This window comes from Monopterus albus, unplaced genomic scaffold (assembly GCF_001952655.1).
Source record: "Monopterus albus unplaced genomic scaffold, M_albus_1.0 scaffold5.1, whole genome shotgun sequence".
NCBI lineage: Eukaryota > Metazoa > Chordata > Actinopteri > Synbranchiformes > Synbranchidae > Monopterus > Monopterus albus.
This window is the reverse complement of record NW_018127885.1, coordinates 413392-438154: the sequence shown is the minus strand read 5'-3', so window position 1 is coordinate 438154 and position 24763 is coordinate 413392. Positions and strand designations below refer to the sequence as shown.

General features: G+C 42.8%; 4 protein-coding genes across 12 annotated transcripts in view; 3 read left to right on the top strand and 1 right to left on the bottom strand.

The window, feature by feature from the left end:
- LOC109967841 (serine/threonine-protein kinase WNK1) overlaps nucleotides 1–5366 on the top strand; it is a 28519-nt gene extending 23153 nt beyond the window's left edge. Inside the window, 10 exon segments of the mRNA XM_020613699.1 lie at nucleotides 3–89; nucleotides 427–1454; nucleotides 1549–1623; nucleotides 1732–1848; nucleotides 1950–2271; nucleotides 2816–2975; nucleotides 3117–3310; nucleotides 3447–3551; nucleotides 3646–3872; nucleotides 4014–5366. Of these exon segments, the coding sequence (XP_020469355.1) occupies nucleotides 3–89; nucleotides 427–1454; nucleotides 1549–1623; nucleotides 1732–1848; nucleotides 1950–2271; nucleotides 2816–2975; nucleotides 3117–3310; nucleotides 3447–3551; nucleotides 3646–3872; nucleotides 4014–4406 (2708 nt within the window). The 3' untranslated portion in view covers nucleotides 4407–5366.
- Nucleotides 5367–7424: 2058 nt separating this feature from the next.
- Nucleotides 7425–13664, bottom strand: rad52 (RAD52 homolog, DNA repair protein). Of its 4 annotated transcripts, none has more exons than XM_020612043.1 (12): nucleotides 13564–13664; nucleotides 11421–11501; nucleotides 10818–10919; nucleotides 10449–10542; nucleotides 10294–10361; nucleotides 10033–10151; nucleotides 9852–9927; nucleotides 9535–9755; nucleotides 9232–9422; nucleotides 8935–9009; nucleotides 8598–8819; nucleotides 7425–7679 (listed from the first exon to the last, which is right to left on the bottom strand). In XM_020612043.1, exons 1-12 carry the CDS (start codon nucleotides 13579–13581, stop codon nucleotides 7618–7620), a joined length of 1329 nt encoding a protein of 442 aa, XP_020467699.1. In that variant the 5' UTR covers nucleotides 13582–13664; the 3' UTR covers nucleotides 7425–7617. The 4 variants fall into 4 exon arrangements, with proteins under 4 accessions (XP_020467699.1, XP_020467708.1, XP_020467717.1 ...); XM_020612052.1 differs by lacking the exon at nucleotides 13564–13664 and adding an exon at nucleotides 12256–12381; XM_020612061.1 differs by lacking the exon at nucleotides 13564–13664 and adding an exon at nucleotides 11797–12074.
- prr5a (proline rich 5a (renal)) lies at nucleotides 12441–21609 on the top strand. 5 transcript variants are annotated; one of them, XM_020612023.1, is made up of 12 exons: nucleotides 12441–12727; nucleotides 13066–13357; nucleotides 14523–14653; nucleotides 16797–16922; nucleotides 17020–17100; nucleotides 17617–17665; nucleotides 17864–17921; nucleotides 18027–18118; nucleotides 18221–18361; nucleotides 19014–19149; nucleotides 19259–19537; nucleotides 19639–21609. In XM_020612023.1, the coding sequence occupies exons 3-12, from the start codon at nucleotides 14523–14525 to the stop codon at nucleotides 19926–19928; spliced, it is 1383 nt and encodes a 460-aa protein (XP_020467679.1). In that variant the 5' UTR covers nucleotides 12441–12727; nucleotides 13066–13357; the 3' UTR covers nucleotides 19929–21609. The 5 variants fall into 5 exon arrangements, with proteins under 5 accessions (XP_020467679.1, XP_020467663.1, XP_020467687.1 ...); XM_020612007.1 differs by having other exon boundaries at nucleotides 13034–13357; XM_020612031.1 differs by lacking the exon at nucleotides 13066–13357.
- A 512-nt stretch (nucleotides 21610–22121) lies between these two features.
- tmem60 (transmembrane protein 60) lies at nucleotides 22122–24757 on the top strand. Of its 2 annotated transcripts, none has more exons than XM_020611038.1 (2): nucleotides 22122–22361; nucleotides 22604–24757. In XM_020611038.1, the coding sequence occupies exon 2, from the start codon at nucleotides 22692–22694 to the stop codon at nucleotides 23094–23096; it is 405 nt and encodes a 134-aa protein (XP_020466694.1). In that variant the 5' UTR covers nucleotides 22122–22361; nucleotides 22604–22691; the 3' UTR covers nucleotides 23097–24757. The 2 variants fall into 2 exon arrangements, with proteins under 2 accessions (XP_020466694.1, XP_020466699.1); XM_020611043.1 differs by having other exon boundaries at nucleotides 22122–22513.
- Nucleotides 24758–24763: the final 6 nt, after the last annotated feature.

The window sequence follows — 24763 nt, the reverse complement described above, 5'->3', positions numbered from 1 at the left end:
AGTCAGCCCAGTGCCAGAGTCTCGTCTTAAAGAACAGTTCTTTGGAGCTACTTCTGCCAATACCTCCTTTGGAGATGAACTTTCCTCAGGTGAGAGAGAAGTTTGCTTTATTTCATTTATAAATCTTTCTGAACAAGCCACCTGTATTACTTTTTCTGTCTGAAATTCTAGAGATGTTGCTAAAGGCATGATGATGATGCTAAAGTTTTCTAACTTTTTTTAAAAGGGTCATATCTACAATGAGTGTCTAAGGATTATTAATGTGGCACATGCACAAGAAGCATAATATTAAATGGAAACACCGTGTTTTTCTGACCAGCACAACAATTCACATAAGCTGATTTAATGCACGTTTTTCTCTAGTTTTGTCAATATCATTAATATAATGTTTATATAATTATTCTTTCTCTTTTTACATGTTTATAGCTCCTATGACATTGGGGCTTTCTCTGTCTGCTCCATCTGGAATTCTCCAGCAGGCTTTCAGTAAAATGAAGGGGGCTCACATAGAAAGAAGCAGCACCCTTGATCTCCCTGCTGCTGAGGAAGAACCAGCCACTGTCCCATCCACCAATGCTGGAGTCAAACTCCCAAACTCCAACATTATCCTCACTCCTCCAGACGCTGTAGCTTCCACCACTAGCGTTACTTTTCCAGGTTTGTCTCCCACACCTACTGCAACATCCTCGCCACCTCCCTCAACTGGAAGGGTTTCCCCTCCACCTGTGTCTACTCAGTCCCAAACTCCAGCTCCTGTTACCAGTGATCCAAATCCCCCTCCTCAGTCTTCTCATGAAACATCCACTTCACAGCTTCCACCAGGTGCCACCCTCCCTGCCTCATCCTCCATTTCTTCTCCATCAGCCCAGACCTCTGTCCCTGCAGTACCTGGCCCTCAGCTCAGCAGTAATACTCCCTCTCTGTCTTCTGCTGCTGGCATTACATCCAGCAGTACTGGCACTGTCGTCACTTCAGAGCAGCAACCTGTTAATGGTGCTGTCACAGCTTCTCAGCCTACGAATCCATCCGTCCATGTGCCACAGCACACAGCCTCCCAGTGTCAGCCTGTTCCCCTTCCTACTCAGCCCCCAGTCCCAACATCATTACCCAGTCAGAGCCAGGCCCAACCGCAGCCAGTGGACTTAGAGGGAGCTGAACTCCAAACCAAGCTCGCTGGTGGAGATGACATCCAAGCCCTTGATAAGAAGCTACGGTTCCTCTTTAAAGACCAGAACTCTGTCTCCTCGGCACCACTGGATCCCAGTCAGAGCACAGGGACCTCATCTCCTCCCACTGGGACTTCTTCTCCTCCGCCTGGAGCCGCTCTGGTGCACCCATCTAACCTTCCCCTCACCTCTGGAGTGCAAGGTGTTTTGGGCCCCACAACCACCCCAGGACAGGGTATTACCCCAGTAGGACATGCCCAGACCCCTCCAACTAAGGCCAGGGCACAGGTTAGTGGGAACTGCAGCATCCATGAATAACTTTATAATGAAGGTTATTGCCACAGTCAATATTTTGACTTCCATATTTGTTATATATTTTCAGACTCTACCTACTGGTTTTGATCAAGCTGCTACACCCCCCTCTGACCTTGTACCCCTGTTTCCTGGACCAAATCAGGTGAGGTCTACAACGTTCGTGTGATACTACCTGCACTACAAGGTTCTAGGTTTACTTATGCACTACTTTTTTAAAAATTCTGTTTGTCTGACTCTACATTCACAACAGCTACATTCACAACAGCCACTGGGTAATCTGGATGCCCAGTTGAGGAGAGCTCTGAGCCCAGAAACTGTTCAGGGAGTCCAGCCTCCAGCTACAGGTTTCACTCTGGGACGTTTCCAAGTAAGGTTTAGTCACAGCTTCAAATGAATGTGGTTAATTTAGTAAAACACCGTTGGACTTCAGACATGGTTCATTAAAACTCTGTCCTTTGTGTTTATTAGGTGTCTGTTGCTACAGATGGTGCGTCCAGTGGTGTTTCAGATCCCTCCTGCATTGTATCCTCCTCTTCCCTCACACCGTCCTCCACCTCCTGTTCTACTACTTCTTCCTCCTCTTCCCCCTCAAGTCCAGAAAATACCCTCCACCGTTCATCCTCTCTTTCCAAAGGAGTTTGTGAAACTGATACTGTAAATGGAGCTTTGTCTCTCTCTGCTGGTCCTGCCAGTCAGCCCACCACTATTGGGCGCTTCCAAGTGTCTATGAGCAGCAGTGCCACAACTGGGCCAGCCACCGGCTCTAAAGTGGGACGATTTTCAGTCACAGGTGTGTACCAGGTTGATAAACTAGTTTAAAGCCCTCTTTGCACTGGACTAATATTCCACAGGTTAGTCCTATACTGTACTGAGTACCATACAGAACTGACGCCTCATGCTGTCTTATTTCACTGCTATCACTCTAGCTACACTAAGTGAACATAATATCTTTTAAATAAATGACCAGTTATCCTTTTTTTTTCCCTTGAGAAGAGGCCAAGGTGTAAGTGGGCAAATGCACTCTGAGGTGTTTTTATAGAAAGTGATTCACTCTGTGGAGGCATCTACGCCTCTGCCTCATTCATTATTTTTAAATTTGTCATATTGCAGAGACTGAAATGGGAATTATTAATGAGAGCTTCAATAGAATTTGCAAATTCACCTGAAAATCCTTTATGGTTTATTCCTGTCAAAAGATAATCCTTGGACTTGTTCAGTAAATTTGAATGGAACAAAGATTTTCTTCCTGCTGTTCACAGGACACAGATGCCGAGGATAATATTAAGGTTTTCCCATACGCTCTTGAAATAATGCCCTTGTTTTAATTCCCTTAGTGACCCCATCTCCAGTAGCAGCCTCCAGTGTACAGAATGGGCCTTCTTCTTCAATCTCTGACCCGTATAATGCACATAGCCACTACAGTAGTGACAATGACGAAGACTCAGAGACTGAGGATGAAGCTTTGCAGAAAGAAATTAGCTGTCTAAGAGAAAAGTAAGTCACATATTTATAATCCCATTTTCCACTACCCTTATTTACTCCACGAATGGTGGTTCACAGCTCCGTGGACATATTTAAACATGATTGTGATTTTTATTTATTTATTTTTTTTTACCTTTCTTCTCCCACTCACAGACATATGAAGGAAATTCAGGCCTTGCAGACTCGTCAGAAAGAAGAGATAGAGGCCCTGTTCACACGGATGGGGAAACAGCCTCCTCCTTCTGTCTTCTCTCCTGCTGTGGCCATGGCTGGAGGTCGACGTAGGCTGAAAAGCAAGAGCTACAAATCTGCTCGCAGCAGTGGACAGCTCAGTCCCATACACTCAGGTAAAGACACTGAACTGGCTTTTCAGTTTGTTTGGCATTCAAGACAAATTTAAGTCATTTTGTTGGATATTGAAAGAGTATGTTCTTGTTTGAATGTAAAACTCCTGGGCTGTGGTCATGTTTTCATAATACCCAGCCTCGGCTCAGAGCCTTCAGGGTTCAGAGGCCCCTCCAAAGCAGAGCTCCCCTCCACAGCTCACATCCTCTCCCTTCATGCCCAGCCTCACTAGTTGTACCATAGGTAAGTGCAAATGTTTCATCTCGTCACAGTGGCTGCTCGAGCTGATTTCCTGAATGCATTTTCAAGTTCACATTTCTCTGTTTTTGCTTCTCAGGATCAAGTGGGACCAGCTCCACAAGCAGTTCAGGCCTCTGCCCGAACCATTCTACTTCCCTTACCCAGGCAACTGGGCCCACTTCTCTTGCTTCTCATGCCCAGAAAGCCAAGGGCACCTTCACTGATGACCTGCACCAACTGGTGGATAACTGGGCCAGAGACATGAGCCACTCCCAGGGCAAAAGAGGTCCTAAAGCTGGAGCACAGGCTGCACTGGGACATGATGTAATTATAACTTTCTTTGAATAAAAAGCATCTTGTTATTTGAGCAACTTATGACTGCTTGGTTATATATGATACTTTATTAACTTCTTGATAATCCTGCATAGTCAGTAGTTAAGACTCTTGTTTTTTTCTTTATTACAGATTATCCCTCCAGCCAACCTGGGCCGTAAATTCTCAGCTCCAGGCTACCTCTGCCCAACACTTCCCACACCTTCTAACACGGCATCCACCACCACCACCACCACTCACCTCCCCAACCCAACCAATCCCTCTGTCCCTTTGGGACCTCGTAAAGGCTCTCTGAGTCCAGTTGCTCAGGGGTTCGGATATGCCACTGCCCCATACAGTGCTCCTCAGTGGGCAGGACCCACAGGCACATGCCAGGTCAGCATGCTTAACCCTGCACAGCCACTAACACAGTACCAGCCACCTACAACAGCCTCAGTGTCACTGTATCAAGGCTACCACATGGGAAACACATCAGCCCCCCAGAAATCAGTCAGCCCCGGAGGGTCCAACCTGAGGCCTACGTAGCCCAGTCCAGGCCGTGACTGCAGGGGGCCACACAGGGCCAAAATTTTGTTGAACAACACCCACTTAATCTCTTTGCATTTTGCTGGTAAGGGGGTTGGGTATTGTACTTTTTTTTAATTTCAATGTTTATTATTGTTATGAGTTGACGTATGTGGTTCAAGTCCTCTCAGGCAGAACCACATCTGCCTGGCAGTTAGAGGGAGAGTGCAATACACATCCCCACAACACAAGAATCCCCATACCTGGCTTGCAATTAGCTGTGGAAGTCAGCTGTGATGAGTCGGTTGGTTGTCTGCAAAAACCCAAAGGCTTAAACAACAGCATCCAAAGATCTTTTGAGAGCAGCTGTTGCAGTGGCAAGAGGGTAGGAGAGATTCTGGTTCACATCCTTACTGCTACACCCAGCATCCTTAGTGACTTTAAGCCAAGGTGTGCATGACAGCAGGTGAACTTTATAATATACCACAATAGACGTGTGCACACACCTGATTACACATGGGCCTGGTTGACAGGCTCGGGATGGTATGTTGTCTCAGTGAGCAAAGGGAGAATGTGAATGTACAGAAAGTGGGAGATGAAAGTGGGACAGTTTGTCCCAGATGGAGCAGTAAAATGTGATGGGTGGAGTTATGAAAAGAAAGCTGTAGTAAGTTAGCAGGAGTGTCACTGATAGGGTTGGAATCTGAATATGTCCCAGGGGTTACCTATTAAGTAAAATGCAATAATGGAAAAGAGTAGATAAACTGTCCCGTATAACTGTGGCCTTAATCCCTCAAACACATTTAAACTTTGACTTTGTACATATATTTCTTCACTGGGCTATGATCCCTGCTAGCAGGTTTGTCCCTGTGGTGTCAGTGTGATTTGAGTTGTCTATCCCGAGCAGATTTAGTATGCTGATGTATTCCTCACACCTGACACACAAGCCAGTGGAGCTGCTACCTTTAAAAAAAAAAAAAAGCAACATCCTGGTGTTGACCACCATCTGAAACCTGAAGTGGTGATGCTGCTGTAGTTCACAGTTTGGGTAGGGGTGTTTGCATGGTGTTAGTAGATTTTATTTTTATTTTTAAACACAAGAACGAGATCTCATGAATCCCAGGTTAATTCGTGAAACCTTTACTTATGACTGAGATATGAGCAGCTCAGAATCTGCTCATCATATGATACAAAATTGAACAGTTTGGGTTTATTAGCATAGTATTTGTGGAGGGTTTTGCAGGCAGCCTCCCCACTTCTCCCAGTTGTTTACACAGGTGGTGCACAGCACACAGATGAACAGGATTACATATAAAATATGTCCGCTCCCAACATTCAGCCGTCACTTCTCAAATCACCACTGTCTGGGGTTCTCTCTTTCTCTGGTCTGTTTTTGTATTTGTATATTTAATAAAACAAATGTTCTTTATGGACCTGTATTCAGCCATCAGATTTTGATGTTGTTTAAATGTAATTATTATTAAAGGTTGTTAAACAACATGTAGTTAAAGAAATATAAAGTGCAATTGCAGGGTTGTTGTTATTGGTGTTTAACTCACAGGAGTAGTCCTGTGCTTTATAAAGCTCCTCTATCTATTACTGCCCTGCCCCCTTTCTGTTATTGTGTGTGTGTATATATATATATATACACATATTATATTATTAATGTGAAGTAAATGTTTTCACCTAATGCTCAGTCAGCAGAGTATGCTTGTGGTGGCCCCCCTCTACATGCACATGCACTCAACTGTAAACATGAGGAACACTTTTAGTGCCTTGCATCCTCGCTAATGACAAGTTCCAGATTCATCTAGTCCTGTATCTGTGACTATACTGCAGAAAATCAGTTCATTAAACCTGTACACAATGTAAACCCAACCCAGCACGCCCAACTCGGAGGATACAACTCGGAAGCATTAGATGAGACACCACACCCAGGACTGCAGAACAAAGAGCACACTGAGTACTGTTGAATCACTTTCTCTCTAGTTACATTTGTATCGGTTGTGTAATCAGCTGTGTGTTTATATCACATGCTTTTGGCCGACATTTGTTAATGTGGATTTATCGTTGAACCACTTCATATACACACTTGTTCAGGCAGCATGTGAGCATTTTAAAGGTTTAGAAGTTGTCATGTCCTCATGCTGGCTCAGCGTTTGTCTCCCCACCTCACACGAGTGCCATGTGTCATTGTGACTCTTTCGCCTGCTTGTAGATTGGAAGAATAGTTAAACTTCTCTAGAGAAAAAAACAAGTTACTGCAATGCAGAATATGCAATGTTTAAAGTTTTATTGGGACTGAGGGGTAATGGAAACATTTGAATGCTGATGAGAGTTACTGACTTCAATGTTTTTGATATTGGAAATTAGAATTTTTTTTTTTTTTTAATTACTGTTCTTTGCCTTCCAGAGTCATCACAGTGTTCTGTTCAGTTCCAGTTCACCAATATCAGACTATCAGTATATGGTTTCTGCATGCCAGCTTCATTGGTGTTTAATCTTGCAAACAGACTTACAGCACAAGCTCCTGACAAAGCTTAAGATTCATATGTAATCAGTAATTATCACATACCTCTCGACAATTTGAGGCTAGTGAAGCCGTGATATCTGTTCAGCTTTATTTTTCTCACTGACTCCCTGTGATTGTGTTTTTGTGTAAGTTTTTCACCTTGTACAAAATGTAAAAAATAAAACTATCAGAAGCACTCATGCTTCTTTGTGTAGTTCTTGAAAAACGATCAGACTGTGCCATTTCAATTAGCTGATTTTAGTAACTGAACACAACTTAGGAGAAACAGAATTGATCAGTATTCTTTTTTTAAAGGCCCTGAAAGTGTAGTTGCTCTCTATGAGCAACACCCAAAGGTGAAGTTTAGGAATAAACCAGCCTTGTTTTATTTATCAATTGGTTTGATCATGCATGCAGTAACTTTAAATGCCAGAAAATTATGAGGTGTATGATCAAAGTTGTTTTTAACCACTGCAGAGGTTTGGATTAGGCAGATCACTGCTACACTTGTAATAAAGTAAAGCTAGGCCTCACTGATTTGTTATATTTTAATTTTTTTTAAAACCAGGTAACATTTTTCCAAATAGCAAACATAGCAGCAGTTTATTGTAAAATGAGCTTAACAAATGTATACATTGAAATAAATATAAAACTAAAGTAAAAGCATGTGGCTGGATTCGAGAAACTGTTGATGAAAATGTAAAACAGCAACATAAAATCTCAAGTGTCCAGTCGGCGTTTCTTCATGTGCTGTCCTTGTCTGTACGGACTGAGAGCTTCACCTGTAACAATTAAAAAGTAGAAATACACACATTTAAGACCACAAAATGCAAGGAGGAACAGGACAAGCAGTGTGAGAGCCCTACAGAATGACTTCCAGCAGCTACTGGTGTGCACGTTTCTGAAACAAACTATCAGAAACCGACTCCATAAAGTTGGCATGAGGGCCCAGCAGCCTCTAGTATGAGCTGTGTTCTCAGCCCAGCACATTCAGCCCTATTCTCTTCACAAATGAGAGCAGGTTCACACTGAGTGCATGTGACAGGCGTGAAAGAGTCTGGAGACGCCGTGGTGAGTGTTATGCTGCCTGTAACATCATCAAGCATGGACAGTTTGGTGGTGGGTCAGTGATGGTCTGGGGAGGCACAGCCCTCCATGTCATAGCCAACACTACTCTGACTGCTGTGAGGTACCAGGATGAAATCCTCAGAGCGACTGTCAGACCTACAGTAGGCTCTGGGTTTCTCCTGGTGCAAGACAACACCCGGTCTCATGTGGCCTGAGTGTGTAAACTGTTCCTGGATGAAGGCTTTGATGCTGCTGACTGGCCTCATGTTCCCCTGACCTAAATCCAACTGAGCACCTATGGGATGTTATGTATTGTGCATCAGATGCCACCAAGTACTACCACAGACTGTCCAGGAGCTCTCTGATGGCCTGATCCAGATCTGTCAGGACACCATCCACCAACTCATCAGGAGCACGACGTTGTCAAGAGTGCATGCAGGCACGCAGGGGCCATACACACTTCTGATTCAATTTGATAGATTCAACTGATAGATTTTAAAGTGTTTCAACTGGAATAATTTATTCATCAAGATCCGATGTGTGATTTAAGTGTTCCCTTAATTTTTTTTGAGCAGGGTAGTTTGTATACAAAATGTACTAATAGATTAATGTCTCTGCTCCTGAAACTTCACCTGCTCTGGCCTGATACCCATAGTGACTCCTGTCCTGTCCCCTGCTGTACGATGAGGCTTCAGCTGGAGGTCGGCCCGGGTCTCTCTGGGGGGTTTTACTGCGTGTCAGCATGTGGTGATTCATAGGCGTGGTGGGCCTGGACCCTCTGGAGGGCGGACCACTTGTGGGGACGTCCAGCTCCTCAATCCCATCCAGAGTGACGCCCCAGAGTTCAGGATCATCTGCAGAGGAAGACGAACAGGAACTGAGAGAGACTGAAGGGTGAAAGGTGAAGAAAAGTGTTTCCTAACCACACTGTCAAAGTATGTGGCGCCCTCTGGTGGTGGCTCGCAGCACCTGTTAAATACTCATCCCTGCTGCTTGGTTTCCTGTATCCCATCACGTCGCTGGACGCAGCTGCACCTTTATGACCTAGAGGAACAAATGCATCTTCCTAAAAACACCAGAGAAACTTGTGCTCTTATAAGTTAAATTCCTAGTAAAGAAAAACCTATGTGGTGCAAGGTAACTTGAGTCTGAGACCACTGCTTTAAATCTCTGTGCAGATTCTCAGTCATCCAGGTCATAGTAAGCTGAAAAAAAATTACTGCTTTAAATAAAATCACTTTGAATTATTACACATGAAACCCCTACCTCCACTGGATCCTTCACCAACAACGACCTCTATGTTTTCAGACTTGGCTTGATCCTGTTTCTGCTGCAGCTTCTTGGCCTCCATCTCTCTCCTGAACTTCTGCTGAAGCTGCTGCTGTCTGAGTTTTCTCAGCTGCTTGGGGTCTGTGTGCGCTTCAGACCTCACAGCATCTGCCGAGTTCATGATGGCTCTGACAAGAACACAGGGAAGAAGGCAAGTGGGTGTGATGCATGTTTGGATACTCAAGAGATGAAAAGATGTCCATGGCACTGCAAACACAAACTAGACCCAGTGCTGTTTACCCGGAGCCGGCGCTGTCGCGCTTCCCATTAGGAGCGGAGCCAGCATCAGGAGTGTGAATTGCACAAGTCTGGTCGAGGGCTTGAGGCTCCAACTTTATCCTGGTAGGACCCACCACAGACGCGTGCTTTTCCTCTGGGAGCAGACTGGAGAATCGAGCCTTCTCCACAGATGGCTCACCCACAGAGCGCTTAGTCTGGGCTGGGTCCAAAGGAGGAGGAGGCTTTGTGTAGAGGAGCAGTGACAAGATTCATCTTCCAAATCAAATAAAAATATGACATTCTAAGAGTTTCTATAAAGTATATACGCTGTCTCTGACCTGTCTGGGGATCTTGTTGATGGCTAGGAGGTATTCTTTATCCAGGATGCAGTTTCCAAGAGCATTACCAAAGCATCTTTAAAAAAAGCTTTTGATCAGTCTTCTTACAACAAAACATATTTTATAAAAGTTTTGTTCTAAATAAAATTTTCTTCATATAATAAGTATAAAATTCCAGTACTTCAGTGCTCTCTTCATGCCATCAGTGACGGCTTCCTTTCTCGCCTTTTCCAGTGACAGAGCTTTAGACTTCAGTCCCTCGCTGACTCCATAGCCTACGTCCTCATGAAATGACCCATCCTGGGAGAAAATTCATGAGGACAACACACAGCAAAGAGTAAATACAATTTCAAGTGAAAGTGATCTTGATCAGATGACCAGTTGTGAAAAATATTACTGAACTTAAAAGAATACAGTAATGTAGTTCTGGTATTCATCTAACCTTCAGCTGCACTTTGACAAACGCGCTGACTCCGACATAAAACTTGCCATTGATAAGGTCTACAAAATCTGTAAAACACAAAGTATTCTGTTAGTCTAACTGCGTGGCTCTGGAACTGAGGATCCCCTGGCAACAAGACACTCTGTAGGTCATACCAACATTCTGCTGGGAGATGGAGTGAGACCACCCGTTGTATCCAAACATCTCATTAGCCAAGCTGATGACCCGATGCCCTTCAACGTAGCACACCTGTTGAGATCAGAGAGGCAGTGGTGCTAGCAGAGTTACATCCAAGTGATCACACGCAGCTTCTGGTGTTGAAATTAGAATATTCAGGGTAAGATTTACTCCATATTGCAACAAAATCTTCATTCCTGCATGATTTTGCTCATGGATTGGAATCATTTGCATAAGCCCATCTGATGTATAGACACTTTAATTGTTTGTACCATTTCTACAATTCACTCAAATGTTTACTTCACAGTTAAAGACAAACGCAGTCGGGGAGATTAACAAAGACTTGCCTTCTGTCCTCCTCCAGCCAGTCTGGTACTGATGTACTCTGGTCCCAGCCTCTGTCGCAGAGCGTTGTGCACCGCCTGGTACTCCTCAGCTGTGTAGGTACACTGGTTACAGACAGGAACAAACACATTTAAAACATGTTTACATTTCATTTTGTATATATGTTTATTCTTTGTTTCATTTAGAGTTGTTTAGTTTTCAAATTCTCTAGTACTTTGAGATTTTGTTGTTATCTGTTAAAGTTACATGAAGCTAGGTGTAGACAAACGTCACAAGGAGGGAAGACTATTCAGTGACTGTTGATTTGTGCCTGCCTTCTGCTTTCTTAGGATGATTCACTCGTTTTCCTTCATACACCTGCTATTAAAGCTTTGAGAAATATGTTAGAAGATTTATGCTAAGAATTAATTTCATTTCTTTAAACTATCTATTCTATACTGTCCGCTTACTGTCCTTTGTGGACTGTAGGTGTCATAGGCCTGCAGGGTTAACAGTGCGTTATTACCACACTCACACACACACACCCCTTTGCTGTGATAAGGACTACTAAGTATAGGTATTCGGGTTAAATGAGCTGGTGTGTTGGTCAGTGTTGTGTGTCCTACCTGTCCGAAGCACCTGGGTGCGGAGGCGCCCCTCTCCTCCGTGTTGGTGGACATGTTGTCAGAGCTCTCCTCTCCCAGAGTCTAGTGATGAAACAGATGTGAGAACATGAACGTAGCAGCTAATGTAGCTAAAGGACCGCTAGTGGCAGCTCCTGAATGCTGTCTAAACTCTCTTCTATCGTTCATATGATAAACGTCCTAAAAGCTCAAATGAAGAGGTCACACAGACGAGAAGCTAGCGTTATAGGGCCGGACATCAGTGGGTCAAACTAACAATAATAATAATGGCTTCAAGTTCGCTTACTAACACTGTATTAACCCCGACTGAATGCCATCGTAAGTTAACGCTAGCAGATCCATATAAATACAAACTCACCCATGAAAATCCCCAAACGTAAGGTATGTGTTGAATTAATCAGAGAGAACCGGAACATTTGTTACATTTTAGTTAAACGAGACGATCTGAACTTCCCGCTCGGAGAACCGGAGGTGGGTCTATGCTAGTGCTGTTTCAAATCGAAGCCTGTTAGCGTGTTAGCCTGTTAGCCTGTGGCTATTGTTTATTACCATAACGTTAGCTGTATGTGCTTGCTACAGACACCGTTCAGTATCACACTTAGCTGTATGTGCTTGCTACAGACACCGTTCAGTACCACACTCATACTGTACACACGGCTTTTGATATAACCAATTGATTATTTTTAACAGTATACGATATTGTATTGGAAAATGAAGAGTATAATAAGATACTATTGCACAACATTGTGCTGGTGGCCTGTCGCTTATTAATCATATATATATAATCAGTTACTTTAAAAAAAAATCACCTTCTTACCATATACCCTTCATATAGACTTGTTTTGTACTAGACTGGAAACATGTTTATTTGTGCTGTAAAGTTGAGCAATTTAATATGGGAGGCAACGGGGATTGACTCCGTTTAGGAGCCTGCCTCATGCGGCCATTCGAGGAACTGCAGATTTTGGCACTTCCGCGTTGGTACGTCATTGTCGGCCTCGGAGGTTGCTGCTTCATTGTTGCTCCTTTTCGTCAATCCTTATGTTCTTATATTGTACAGACTACTACTTCTCAATCTTAGTCTAAGAGTCCAGATTGAGTAAAGTGTTTGTGCTGCTTTCAAGTCCTATCGCAAAACAAAAATAAACTTTTCCCCCCAATTCCTATAATTGCGTCCACTTTACATCCCAGGTGTGCCTCTCAAGTCTCTTAAATGGGTCGTCATTTGCCTTATTTGTGTCTTTTCCATATAAGAGGCTTGAGCAACACCTAGGAGAAACACACCAACGGTAAATCCAAATTCCTTTATTGGCATCCTGCGTTTACTATATCGATATGGCCATACTGGCCAAAGCGACGTGGTACGTGCAGACCTTTCTCTATTAGTGTCTGCACACCTGCCTGCCCTGTTCAACAGTGCTCACACAGTGCACCTCTAGATATGTTCTCTATTATACCTTCAGGTTATGTGCCAGTTAATGTCTCCTACACGTATCTGCGTTTTAATGCTTGAGGAATATATAACGTGTCCAAGGCACGACAAAATTCGTGCGTTGTAAGTCTTTGTGATTTCCCCTCATTTTTATTTTGACTAGGCTACCTTTAATCACATTGCGCATCCACGTAGGCTACTGATCGCAGCCGCGTCCACGAGTCCAGGTTCGCTTTGCATCTCGTCAAAACAAAGCGGGGGCGAGCCAGAGAGCGAGCGGCGGTGTATGCTTCATGAATGAGCTCCCCTCCACCGCACCGCAGGTCGGACTCTTCATCCGCCTGCACCCCGATACCCCTGTGGGTGCACAGACTGGCGGGGAACAGTAACGGAGGCGGCTGCCGATGAGCCCAGACAATACACACTTCCCACCAGTACTACATGACCGTTTCATCCCATCAGGAACAACACGACAGGATAAGCAACGGTGAGTGCAGGGTACAGTGGGCGGGCAGAGGCGCGTGATCCACGGCAACTTTGAAGCCATTAAGCTCCACTTTTTTCTCTAGGTGGTTTTAATAATAAATCCGCAGCAGTGTATGCGTGTTCATATGACATCCACGCTGTTTACAGTGCCATTGACTCATCCTTTCGTCCACACAGGTAGAAAAAAAGAGAAAAACCTCCACGTACGCATGGCTGACTGTACATTCCTCCCAGCAGGGTAAACCTGGACTGTTGATTGCTTGTCTGGCCGATTGATTGGTTATCTTATGTCGAATAAAGACGTCGGGGGCAGTACAATTGGACCTAAATATCCCAGAAAAGCATAGACTGCTAGAAATTAAAAGTGGCATCGATCAGACAGTAGTCGCCCTAAAAGACAAGGAGGAGGGGTGAACAAAAGCAGAAATGTCCAGACTGGTGTGGCATGGCATGTCGAGAAGACCGCGCGTGTGTGTGTGTGTGTTTGTGACTGAGATGTCATTTTACTCTAATCAAACCGCAGGTCAGACCTTCAGAAAACACACTGGTCATCAGTGTTATCCCCTGTCTGCAGGGTGGGAGTGAAGGAGGCTTGTGTTGTGTCTTTGTCTGAGGAGTGACAGCCCAGACTGTTGTTCTCCCCTCTGACCAGGGGGTGGTGCTTTACTATGTACAGGCTGTTTCTATGGGGAGACACCCAAATAGTCTGTAATACTGTAGGCCTACTGTCATGCTCCAAGAGAAAGGATGATGGCTACGTGGATTTACAGGAACAGTCCACATACACACACCCATTTTGTACACGCACAGACATGCATTTCCCCATTCTGAGTGCAGTTAAACTGGATCGTAGGTTGAGAAAGTGGTGTTGAAATAGTTACTGAGAGAATAAGGAAACAGAAAGCACTCAATTAATTTCATATGAAAGGCAAAACACCTTTACGGAGGTCACAGATGTCTCGCTTGATTTTCCCCTCTGCCAGTGAGCCTGTAGGTTTTACTTTAAACTGCAGTTTTTAATATTCTTTACGGAGTATCATGATGTGTGAGGGCCTTGGACGTTTTTCATTGATTCCTCACACAGTGATCACTCCGGTAGGCTGACATTTCTACTTTAACACAAGACCTAATAACCATTTTCAGATATTTTCCTTCCTTGTGTTTAGATGCTTGATGGACTCCGGCGGAGACATGCCTCCAGCAAATCCCCCCGACCCCTGTCCCTCAACTTTAGCACTTTCTCAGCCCCTCCTCCGAGCCCGGACATGGACAGCAGCAGCGAGCATCCGATCAGGAGGTAAAGCCTGGGATTCCTGGGATTAACATTTCACAACACAGAACATCCTGGAAAATGTATAAAATATTCATTAGCACTCAAAAATCCCACCATCTCACTGTGTGGATTTGAAAGCATCGTTTCTTCTTTTCCTTCAGAGTCACAGTTTTAACCAGTTACTTCAGAAGATTGTTTTCTTTTCTTTAAGTCAGTTTTTTTCATTGTATTTATCAACGCAAGTGTGAAGTACTCAGTTTGCAAATGGATAATTGCACACTCACTGCTGACTATTTGCACGCACAGCTCCCATGTAGCATACATTCTCTCTTCACTACATTGTGTTCTTCTTGTATTTTTCATTATGCTTCTTTCATTGGCTGTTTTAAAGTGCCTTATGATTTAGATTTTGTGTTACCTACGTATCTACTTCATATTTATATTCTGTGGCATTTGTGTGGACGGCAAAGTAAGAATTTCATTGCACACGTTTCCTCATTGTGCATATGACAATAAACACTTGACTTGACTTAAATTGTGGTCCTGGAGTGAATCAGGATTTAAGAGAATCATATATCTCAGAGATGCATATGTGTTAAAGGCAGTGTTGTGTGTTGTGCTACTGCAGTCCAGAACTTGGGCTAGACCTGAGTCCTGATTTTCAATGCTCATGACTCAACTTGGACATGAGCACTGATGACTTAGACTTGGACTCAAGCATCAACTGCATTTGGACTCCGAAGGTGGAGACGAGGAACTTTTTATTTTCTTGTTATAGGCCATAATATTGATATTAAAATCTGTTCCTGGCTAGAGGCAGCAGTTGATTAGCTTAGCTTAGCAGAAAGACTGAAAATAGCTAGCACAACATTTTGTGGTTTTCTAGGACTACTGAACCACTTCAGTGACTTCCTTTGCTTGACTGACAACCTCACAAGACTCCTGACGACAAGAGTCAGCTTTTGTACAGATTAAACAAACATGTAACATGCTTACTGGTGAATTTTAGAGGTAGGCAGATTTTATGACAAACAACAGATGATCGTAGCTTCATATTTACCATGCCATTATATCAATCTTTTCATCTAAACATCAGCAAGAAACCAACTATATTTGCCAAAATATCAACCACGTCCTTTAAAAACCATTAAATGTTGGGCCAGACATTACAAAATCATGTTGTATAGCCAAACTTTGTTCAAATCTACATTACATTATGTTACTTTTTTAAGGAATTAATCCTAGAATGTACAAAGATACCAATTTATATAAGTTGAAATTTGGGAAATAGTTTCAAAAAGACATGCAGACATCCAGGATATGTCCATATGGTGCAACTGTGCTGTCATAAAAACAAACATGGATTCCTGGGTCTGAACATTGTATATATTGTGTAAGAGTTTGTTTGAGCTACTCATGAAGAGATGATGTCAAACTGATATATAAGCTTAGTTGAATCTAATCTAAAGGACGTTCAAATATCCATATCATTACCAGTGTCAAAAATCTCATGTGTACATTGTACTACTTTTTACTTTGGTTGTCTTGTACCAGCTGTGTTGAAAATGGGAGGAAACCCTTCTTCATTGTCCTGTAATGTGTCACCGCTTCCTTTCCTTGTTTTTGTTGTTGTTACCACATCGGACGACATCCTCCTCACCTCCTCTCTGTACAGTGACAAGCACAGCAAATTCCCCACTGCTTCAGTCTGCTTACCCTGCAGTTCCTCTGGCATCTGTGCTCTGCATAAATATTTGTTTGCATCAATGGACATATTGTACTGGCAGAGTGGCAGAGAGGGAGGAAGTGTGCCCTGATCAGTGCGTGTGCTATTGTTTCCTTCTCCTCTGAGACCTGGGGCGGTGCTGTGACACTGTGGCCCACCTCTCGGCTTGGCTCCACCCTTTCCACTCTTAAAGTGCTGCCCTCTCTCACGGTGTATCATCCTGTCCTACTTCTCTCCTCCTCTGTCACCAGCTGCTCTTTATATTGTCATTGTGCTTTTCCTCTCTGCATTCTCTCTCTCAGGCTCGTGTCGCTTACGTTATCTCCCTTCCAGCTATTGCCTCATGTTTCTTCTCTGTGTGTCAGCTGACCTTTCTCTTCTGTCCTTGTACTTAGTGGATACTCTTGTTTCTCTTCACTTGCTTTATACTTCCCTCATGAGGACGCTGCACCGGCTGAAGTTGATGAGCTCCCCCAGCCTCAGTGAGCTGGGGAAGAGTGAGAAAAGTTCACCAGAGGACAGAGGGGAGAAGCAGAAGAGGGCAGGAGCAAATGCCACCTGGAACAGGTATACGGTAGCAAATAACATCAAGGTGTAAAATTACATAGTTTAAATGTATCAAACAGAATTAGAAACCAGTTTATATGTGTTTTTGGTGTTGCAGCATCCACAACGCTGTCATAGCAGTCTTCCAGAAGAAAGGTTTAGCAGATAACGAACTCTATGTCCTCAATGAAGGTGTCCGGTAAGTTTAAACTCAAAAACATTACAGAGAAAGCTTCGTTATTGTATACTGTTGATGTCATTTTGTGCTGTCATTAGCCTTTTTACTGTCAGTCGTGTGCTGACTAAATGAGTTCTTGTAAATGAGTTTGTTTGTGTCTGTAGTGTAGTGTAAGGCGGTGTCGTGTGCCAGAGATCTTATCTTTCCAAACCAGACCTATCCCTCCTATCACCTCAGCTCTCATTATAGCTCAGTAAATATAGTTACTTGTAGGCAAAAGCCACAAGGAGGTTGACACACAGTTCTTTACCCACACAGGAAACTCTGAATTGTCATGCAGCAAAACGAGGTGTTTAGTAGACATGCTTCACTGTTATGGTTATAGTAGCATGTAATTAAATGTAATTGAGTAGTAAATTGCAAGTTACAAACACACGCACACAGTTGCTGATAATGATTGAATACTGCCTATTTTATATTCATTCAGTTAATTATGGCTTTTGAAATGAAGCAAATGTTGATTGTTTGTTTTCCTAGACATTTGTTGAAGACTGAGCTGGGATCCTTCTTTACAGAATACCTTCAGGTAACACACCTTTGATATGAAATAAAATGGGACTTGGATTGGTTGCAGAAAATACAACTAAGCTACATAAAACCCGCTCATCCATGAGACAGGAATATTTATTGTGGCACAGCATGGTGCAGCGTTTTACAGTAGATGACTCTCAGCTCTGCGGTGATGGTATCTCCGATGTTCATAATTATTGTCTTCTCTCCACAGAACCAGCTGCTGACAAAAGGCATGGTCATCCTACGGGACAAAATAAGGTTCTACGAAGGTACGGCTGATAATATGGAATCTGAAAATGAACTCTGATTGTCTGTACCAGTGATGAGAGCTTTAAATAATTGTCCTGTGTCTTGTTCTTGTGTGATCAATTTAGGTCAGAAGTTACTCGACTCTCTGGCAGAGACGTGGGACTTCTTCTTCTGTGATGTTCTCCCAATGTTGCAGGCCATCTTTCATCCAGTTCAGGTACACAACCATCCTAAGAGTCTGCTCTGTGTGTGTGTTTGTTGCTGTGTAAAGGCTCAATTCAAACAGCTCTCCTGTTATCTGCATCCTTCCTGTGTGCAGGGTAAGGAGCCCTCTGTCCGACAGCTAGCTCTGCTGCACTTCAGGAACACCATAGTGCTGAGTGTAAAGTTAGAGGATGCTCTGTCTCGACCGCGGGCCCGTGTGCCCCCTTCTGTTACACAGATGCTGCTTATTCTACAGGTAGGCCTGCAGGCAAACTTCACTGCTTCTTTCCTCACACATTGTGTGATTGCTCCTGTTTTTAATAAGGCAAATAAGCAGCATGTTTTTGAGCTTTGCACATGGTGAGTTTTGAATGCTTTCAAGTACAGAGGGCTAAATCACATATGATAAACACCGGCTGTTTTTTTTTTTTTACCTTTGATCTAGCTCTAACCTAGTGTCTTCTATCTAGACATGAATATAAACACATACTAACCTAGTGTCTTGTATCTAGACATGAATATAAACACATTAAACTGAATGGCATAAAATCACTAAAAAGAGCTGAGATAAAAAAAAATCTAATCAATTGATTCTAGGTATTGAGAACCAGCTGAAGACAGCCACATTCAAAGGGCTCTTTGTACTGTCTGTCCTTATCAGATGGAGAGCCCAGATCCTGTCTCCAGAAACCCAGAAACCCCTTTCGTTGTGACTTTACTGCATTAGAATACACATCTTGGACTCACACCTCTTTGCAGGGACCGGAGGCTGGGCCCCACCACTAATTTGTTGAATTTCACCAAAATGGCAGGATGTAAAATTAGAGCAGGTGTTGGCTTTGGTTAAGGTATTTCTTTTTAAAATTATTAAAATCATCATTGCTTATTATTTCACTGTTTGTTTACAGGGGGTCCATGAGCCACGTGGCGTGAATGAGGAGTACCTGAGGCTGGAGTCTCTGGTTCAGAAGGTTGTCTCACCATACCTGGGCACCCATGGGCTTTACCCTGGAGATGGTGCTGAGGCCCACTGCTGTGTTCTGGGTGAGATTGTATGAACATAACCCCAAAAACTGAATAATTAATGCTGTTTGAGCCTGAGGCATAACATTTGTTAATCAACACCTTCCCTTCTTTTCCTCCTGTCTATCAGAGAAGCGTTTAGTGTGGGGCTGGCCCAAATCTGCAGATCAGTCGTCTAAAAACCCTGTGGTACGATCAAAAAGTTACAACATCCCACTGCTGCTGACCCCGGTGGCTGAGTATGACCCAGATGCCAGCTCCGTTGGCAGTGGAGGAATTCGGCGCCACTCAGCTTGTGAGATAATATCATGCTTGGAGGAACCAGGACTGGCCTATGCTGACCTGGCCCCAGGGTCCGAACTGTCTGGCACCTCCTCCAACAGGCTGAGTGTGGGCCCTCAGTTCAATGGTATGGTGCAGATTAAGATGTCTGCACATATCATCATGTTTATTACTGTAAAAAACAAACATAAATCATAATTTAATAATCCAGCACTCTGTCATTCACAGGCATTGGACAAGCGGCAGTCAGTGCCATCAACTTGCCTCTTTCGTCGCCTTCCATCATTCTCCTTCATTCCTCAGGAGAGCTTCATGGCACTGAGGCCACAACAACGGTGACTGATCTCAATAAAGGCGCATCGTCCACACCACCCAGTGAATCATCCAGCCCAGAAACCATAATTGGACCAGTGCTAGAGTCTGCAGACTCAGACTCAGACGGGATAGTTATTGATTTCCCACCTCACTCCTCAGAGGCTATGGGGTACAGCCTCGAGAGCAGGCAGAGCACTGTGTAGCTGTGGTTGCCTTAAGAACGCACGCCCCCAGTGGGTACGGTAATATTTTGGGACAAAGATTAAAGAACCCTACTGCATTTCATTAAATAGGTACAATCATCCTTTTTACTGCAGTACGACAAGTTTCCATGGCAGCTCTATTCCAAATGATTTCAATGGTGAGTGAAAACCTTGTAATTCTGAAATGTTGAGTTTGTAGCCCTCAGAAGTCGATGATCACACATGTTGATGTTGTATGTCAAAGTGTACAAATAATTGTCAGGTCAAAAAATGAGGTTGTGCTGAAGAAAATGATACCAAACATTGGCGTGTTAAACATGTTTCCATGTGGTATATAAAGGTAAAATCAAAACTATTAAAAATCGGCCAAAATAGTGAAAAATATTACAAGACTCTTGAACAAAGAAAAGCCATCATTTTCCACCAAAACACAAAGCAAATTCCAGTGGAACTGTTATTAAACCTTTACTGGATTTTCATCTTAAGGAAATTGTAGTTGTGACTTTATTCACATGAGCTCAGACATGCCAGATAAGTCTGGTTATATTCTATATTTTTCTTGTTGTCAGCCAGTCCCTTTAAACTAAACTAAATTCAACAATGAAGTGATCCTACTAAAAAGTACTGTCCATGTAACCAAAGTCTAATATATATTTTTGTCCAAAAAAACGAAGCCAGAGCATTATACTGCGAGATGTTTTATTACAAAGGACACTGTAGTTGAGTCAATCCTACATATACAGTACTGCTGCTGTGAATACTCACTTGTGCACATCGGAAAATAGTTCCCTAACAAATGCACAATCTAAACTTGTTTGTATAACATTTGATAAAAACTTGTTTAACCTATTTTTGATTGAACAACATGGGTTTGGAGCTGAGAGCTTCAGATAGGCTGGATGAGTGCTGAGAGATGGACTAATGCATTGTTGTTTTGGGATTTATTGGCAGCAAAATATGGAATATCACTAGCCTTATCCCATAAGCCACAGAGGGGCACATAGTCCCTCAGTCGAAGTTAAAACCACAAAAACTACTGAAACTGGAATTATGAGGGTTTTCACACAACAGCAGCTGTTGGCTGTTGTAGCCACCATTTACATGAAAACATGTCAGAAACTACATTTTAATTGTGTTCTAAATTTTCATGGATTTGTTTTATATTTTATGTTTACAGCTTGTTGTCTGTAGGTTGGCAGTAACACATTAATGAAGTTGGCTGCTTTCACTTTTGTACAACAGCTTATGAAACTGTGGACTGTTGAATATGTTTTTAATTTCAGAGGCACTCCTAGAGGTCTAATCCAAATTCTCCCAGTGCAACCATCAGTGTGACGGCATTTGCTTTTTTGTATTAGTTTGATATAGCAAGAGGTTGAGGAATATGCCAATGGTTATTGTTTACATTTGACAGATACATGAATATTTTGACTGTTGTCTCACACACTGTATTTTGCACCACCACTACCTTGTAAATAAAAGTGCATTGTTGGTTTTTAGGACAGCTACATAGCGTAAAGTGAGCTTTTACCTTGAATTTTTCATAAGGGCTTTTTAACTGAATTTTTTCAAAGGATGTTTTACCTCAAGAATTTTGTACTTTACTTTTCTTGCCAATCTATGATGTCTATGGGGTTGTACTTTGTATTGATTTGTCATACTAGCCCAGTAAAAAAAAATAAATTGACTAATGTTTGAAAATGTTAATTTCATTTTGTTGTAAACAACTGTTCCATTAGCAATAGAACATTTTCCCTGCTTGATATTGCCATGTGTGCGAAAAGCCACCTAGATTACTAAATTTGCTGGAAGAATGGCGCATCAGCAGACATGACTGGGTTTGTTTTTTTAAGTTTAGTCAAGCTCCATTGAGCCACTTATGATGAGAGCTGTAGCCAGGATATTACAAACACTGAGATCATGAATTCAAATCCCCTCGCTGTAGTCCGCACTTCCACCTCACCAGGTTCACCACATTTCAAAAAGAATCTGGATAAAATTTGAGGTTGAGCTTTTAAAGTTCATTCTTGACCTTGGAAATAGTAAATTATTAACACAAGGTCCACTTCCTGAATTCTTAATAGTTTTCTACTTAACAGATTCTTCAGAGCTTCCGCCGCATCCTCCAAGTAACTAAAACGAACTCAGTGTCTCCAACGATAACTACAGCCCTACTAATGGGAATGACAGCTGGTTAGAAGCAAACTTTGTTTTGAAAATATTGACCGGAAGCTGACGGAACAACAGCAGGCGCAAACAGGACGGATGTTAGCGCAAAGCTAAATGCTAACTGCACTGAGCTCGCTGTTACCGAGCTGCTTTGCTGTAAAAATTAAATCCGTTGTTTAAATGTCTCGACATTTGAATTGCTGATGAAGTTTGTTTTTCAGGCCTCGTGTTTAAGAACACAGACTGACTGTCCTGCTGAGCTTGGTAAGACACCTCTGAACAATGTTGTTACTTGGTTTCACAAGTTAGATGCAGCTAGCTAACACAATTCAAGCTAACATACAGCAAAAAAGATCCCACAGCGAAATTTACGAAGTGACTAGTGATGGGAGTCTTGGTGTATGCGAAGAATTACAGTAGGTTAAACTCTGATTTTCTGTCACGTGTTCATTAATGGCGAATCCGTCAGAGAATAGACCTGCTGTTTTGTATTTTGGTGTATGCAGATCACTCTGTGTGTCACCTTGGCTGTAGTCTTCAGCCTACTCAGTCTCTCTGGGTGTGGAAGATATAGGCTCTGCCAGTCCTCTGTAGATGAAGATGTCCTTAGCCCAACGAGTGCTCCTCTCCTGGATCTTTGCCCTGATCTTCCTCATCATGCTGGTCCTCAAGCTGGACTCCAAGATCCAATGGAACTGGTTCGTCATATTCCTTCCTGTCTGGACTTTTGACACCATCCTCATCCTGATGCTGATAGTGAAGATGGCAGGGCGCTGCAAGCCTGACTTTGACCCCAGGGAGGGCGAGCAGAGCCTGAAGAGGAGGTTGTGGTACCTGACAGCCCTGCTACTGAAGCTAGCTTTCTGCCTGACATTGTGCTCCCGTCTGGAGGGGCTCACCCACATGTGGATCAGTGTGGTGTGTGTCCCTCTGTGGGTGCTGCTGGTTGGGGCACTGGTGGAGCTGGGACACAGTGTTTTCCATTACAGGAGAGACTGAATCAAAGGACTACATTGTTTTGAACTGCAATACTGGGAACAAAATCGTTTTGCACTCAAACATCTGTAGCTAAAGATGCATCAATCCAATCTACCGGATCAGTATCAGAAACTGACCTTATTCACAGGACAATGTATCAGCAAGACATGACTGATTTGTCAGTGACATAAAATGGACAGTTTCTTCTGTAAGTTACAGCAGGTTACTGACTCTTGGGCCAAATGAGTTCTGCATGGTGTGGTCTACAGGTTTATATATGAGTAATAAGAACATTACATTGTTTTGGCATTCACAGTACTGCCTTCTGGCTTGTTTTTAGACAGCAACTGAAAAAAGAAAGGGTGAATTGGTCTAAAGGGTAGTTAGATTTTTATTATTTATAAGTGTGACTTTCTACTGCCAGGTGAGTCTGGGTTAAAGACAGAGCTATTGGCAACCTGAAGGAAACACCACATGCAGTTGTGATTCAAAATGTGCAGCCAGTTCCTTGCTACACTAAATGCTAGTCTACAGTTTGTCTCTTCACTTTATATACAGAGAGCACTCTGTGCTGCTGAGGCATGTACGGTAATACATGTTTGTGTCATCACTGCTGTAAAGTTTATCACTAGTTAAGCATGTCTGTAAAGCAGTTAGCAATTTCACAATGTCCATATGTGATAGTACACAACTACTGTATATGTCAGCACCCATATGGGGATAGGTCAGTTCAGAACTTAATCTTTATGGATTAAAAATGACCACTGGCCTGTATAGAATACTATTACATTTGTCACTTACAGTAAGCAAAGTCTCAGTTTTGGCTGTGCTGCTTAGCTTTTGTTTGAATGCAACAGGCCTTTTTCACAGCAGATATTTTGACAGGAAAACCACAGGTGTAAATAATAAAATGAGTGGCGGCTCAACACTGGGCCCCTTAAGCATAACAGCGATCATTAATATTATTAGCAACGCCTGTGCTTTGCCACTACAAAGTGTCTGCTGTAGAAAAACGCCTGTTCCAACGTGACCTGCTGCCATGAGCATTTTGACTTGCTTGTTTGTAAGGTAACATGATAGACTTAGCACATTAGCAACAAAGTCAAAGTGGAGCTCAGGCTGATGTGAAGTTTGGGAAATCACGTCACAAAATGAAGTGATCAAAAGGACATGTTGGACATTTGTAGGCACATAACTTCCCAGTGAGTTACGATGCTGGACTAACATTGTCATTTCTACCTCCGAGCTGCAGAAGTAGCTAAACAGACATTTGAAACCTTAATGACATGAACTCCAGGAGAACCATTAACACCAAGTCAGTATTTTGAACCATTTATTGAGAGGTTCTGATCAGAGTATAAATCACACTACCAAGTCTTATCTTAGGAAATAAGATGTATTTACAACAACATTTTCACATACATTAGTTTCAAATAAAAACAGACAGTAAATAATATAAATAAGTTCTATGGAAAATAAAACTTGTCTTACAAAAAATAGATGCAATTTCTGTATACATTTTCTCACATTGGTGGTAATAACATCTATACTGTACAGTTTTGGTACTTAAGGTATCATTTACAGCCCTGTGTGAGTCAAAGTCCAGTCTGAAAACAACTACTTGCTCTGATTTTGGAGTGTTACAAACAACAAACGCCTCCAACTAAAGCAACAGGGATGATTTCAGC

Coding starts and splice junctions, on each gene's coding strand:
- rad52 (XM_020612043.1), bottom strand. Junction 9,928..10,032: donor GGCATGAAGAGAGCACTGAA/GTACTGGAATTT, acceptor CTTTTTTTAAAG/ATGCTTTGGTAATGCTCTTG. Junction 9,010..9,231: donor TGGTGAAGGATCCAGTGGAG/GTAGGGGTTTCA, acceptor TTGTTCCTCTAG/GTCATAAAGGTGCAGCTGCG.
- prr5a (XM_020611997.1), top strand. CDS start 14,278: ATGAAAGGCAAAACACCTTTACGGAGGTCACAGATGTCTCGCTTGATT. Junction 14,347..14,522: donor TCCCCTCTGCCAGTGAGCCT/GTAGGTTTTACT, acceptor CCTTGTGTTTAG/ATGCTTGATGGACTCCGGCG. Junction 18,119..18,220: donor CCATCTTTCATCCAGTTCAG/GTACACAACCAT, acceptor TCCTGTGTGCAG/GGTAAGGAGCCCTCTGTCCG.
- tmem60 (XM_020611038.1), top strand. CDS start 22,692: ATGAAGATGTCCTTAGCCCAACGAGTGCTCCTCTCCTGGATCTTTGCC.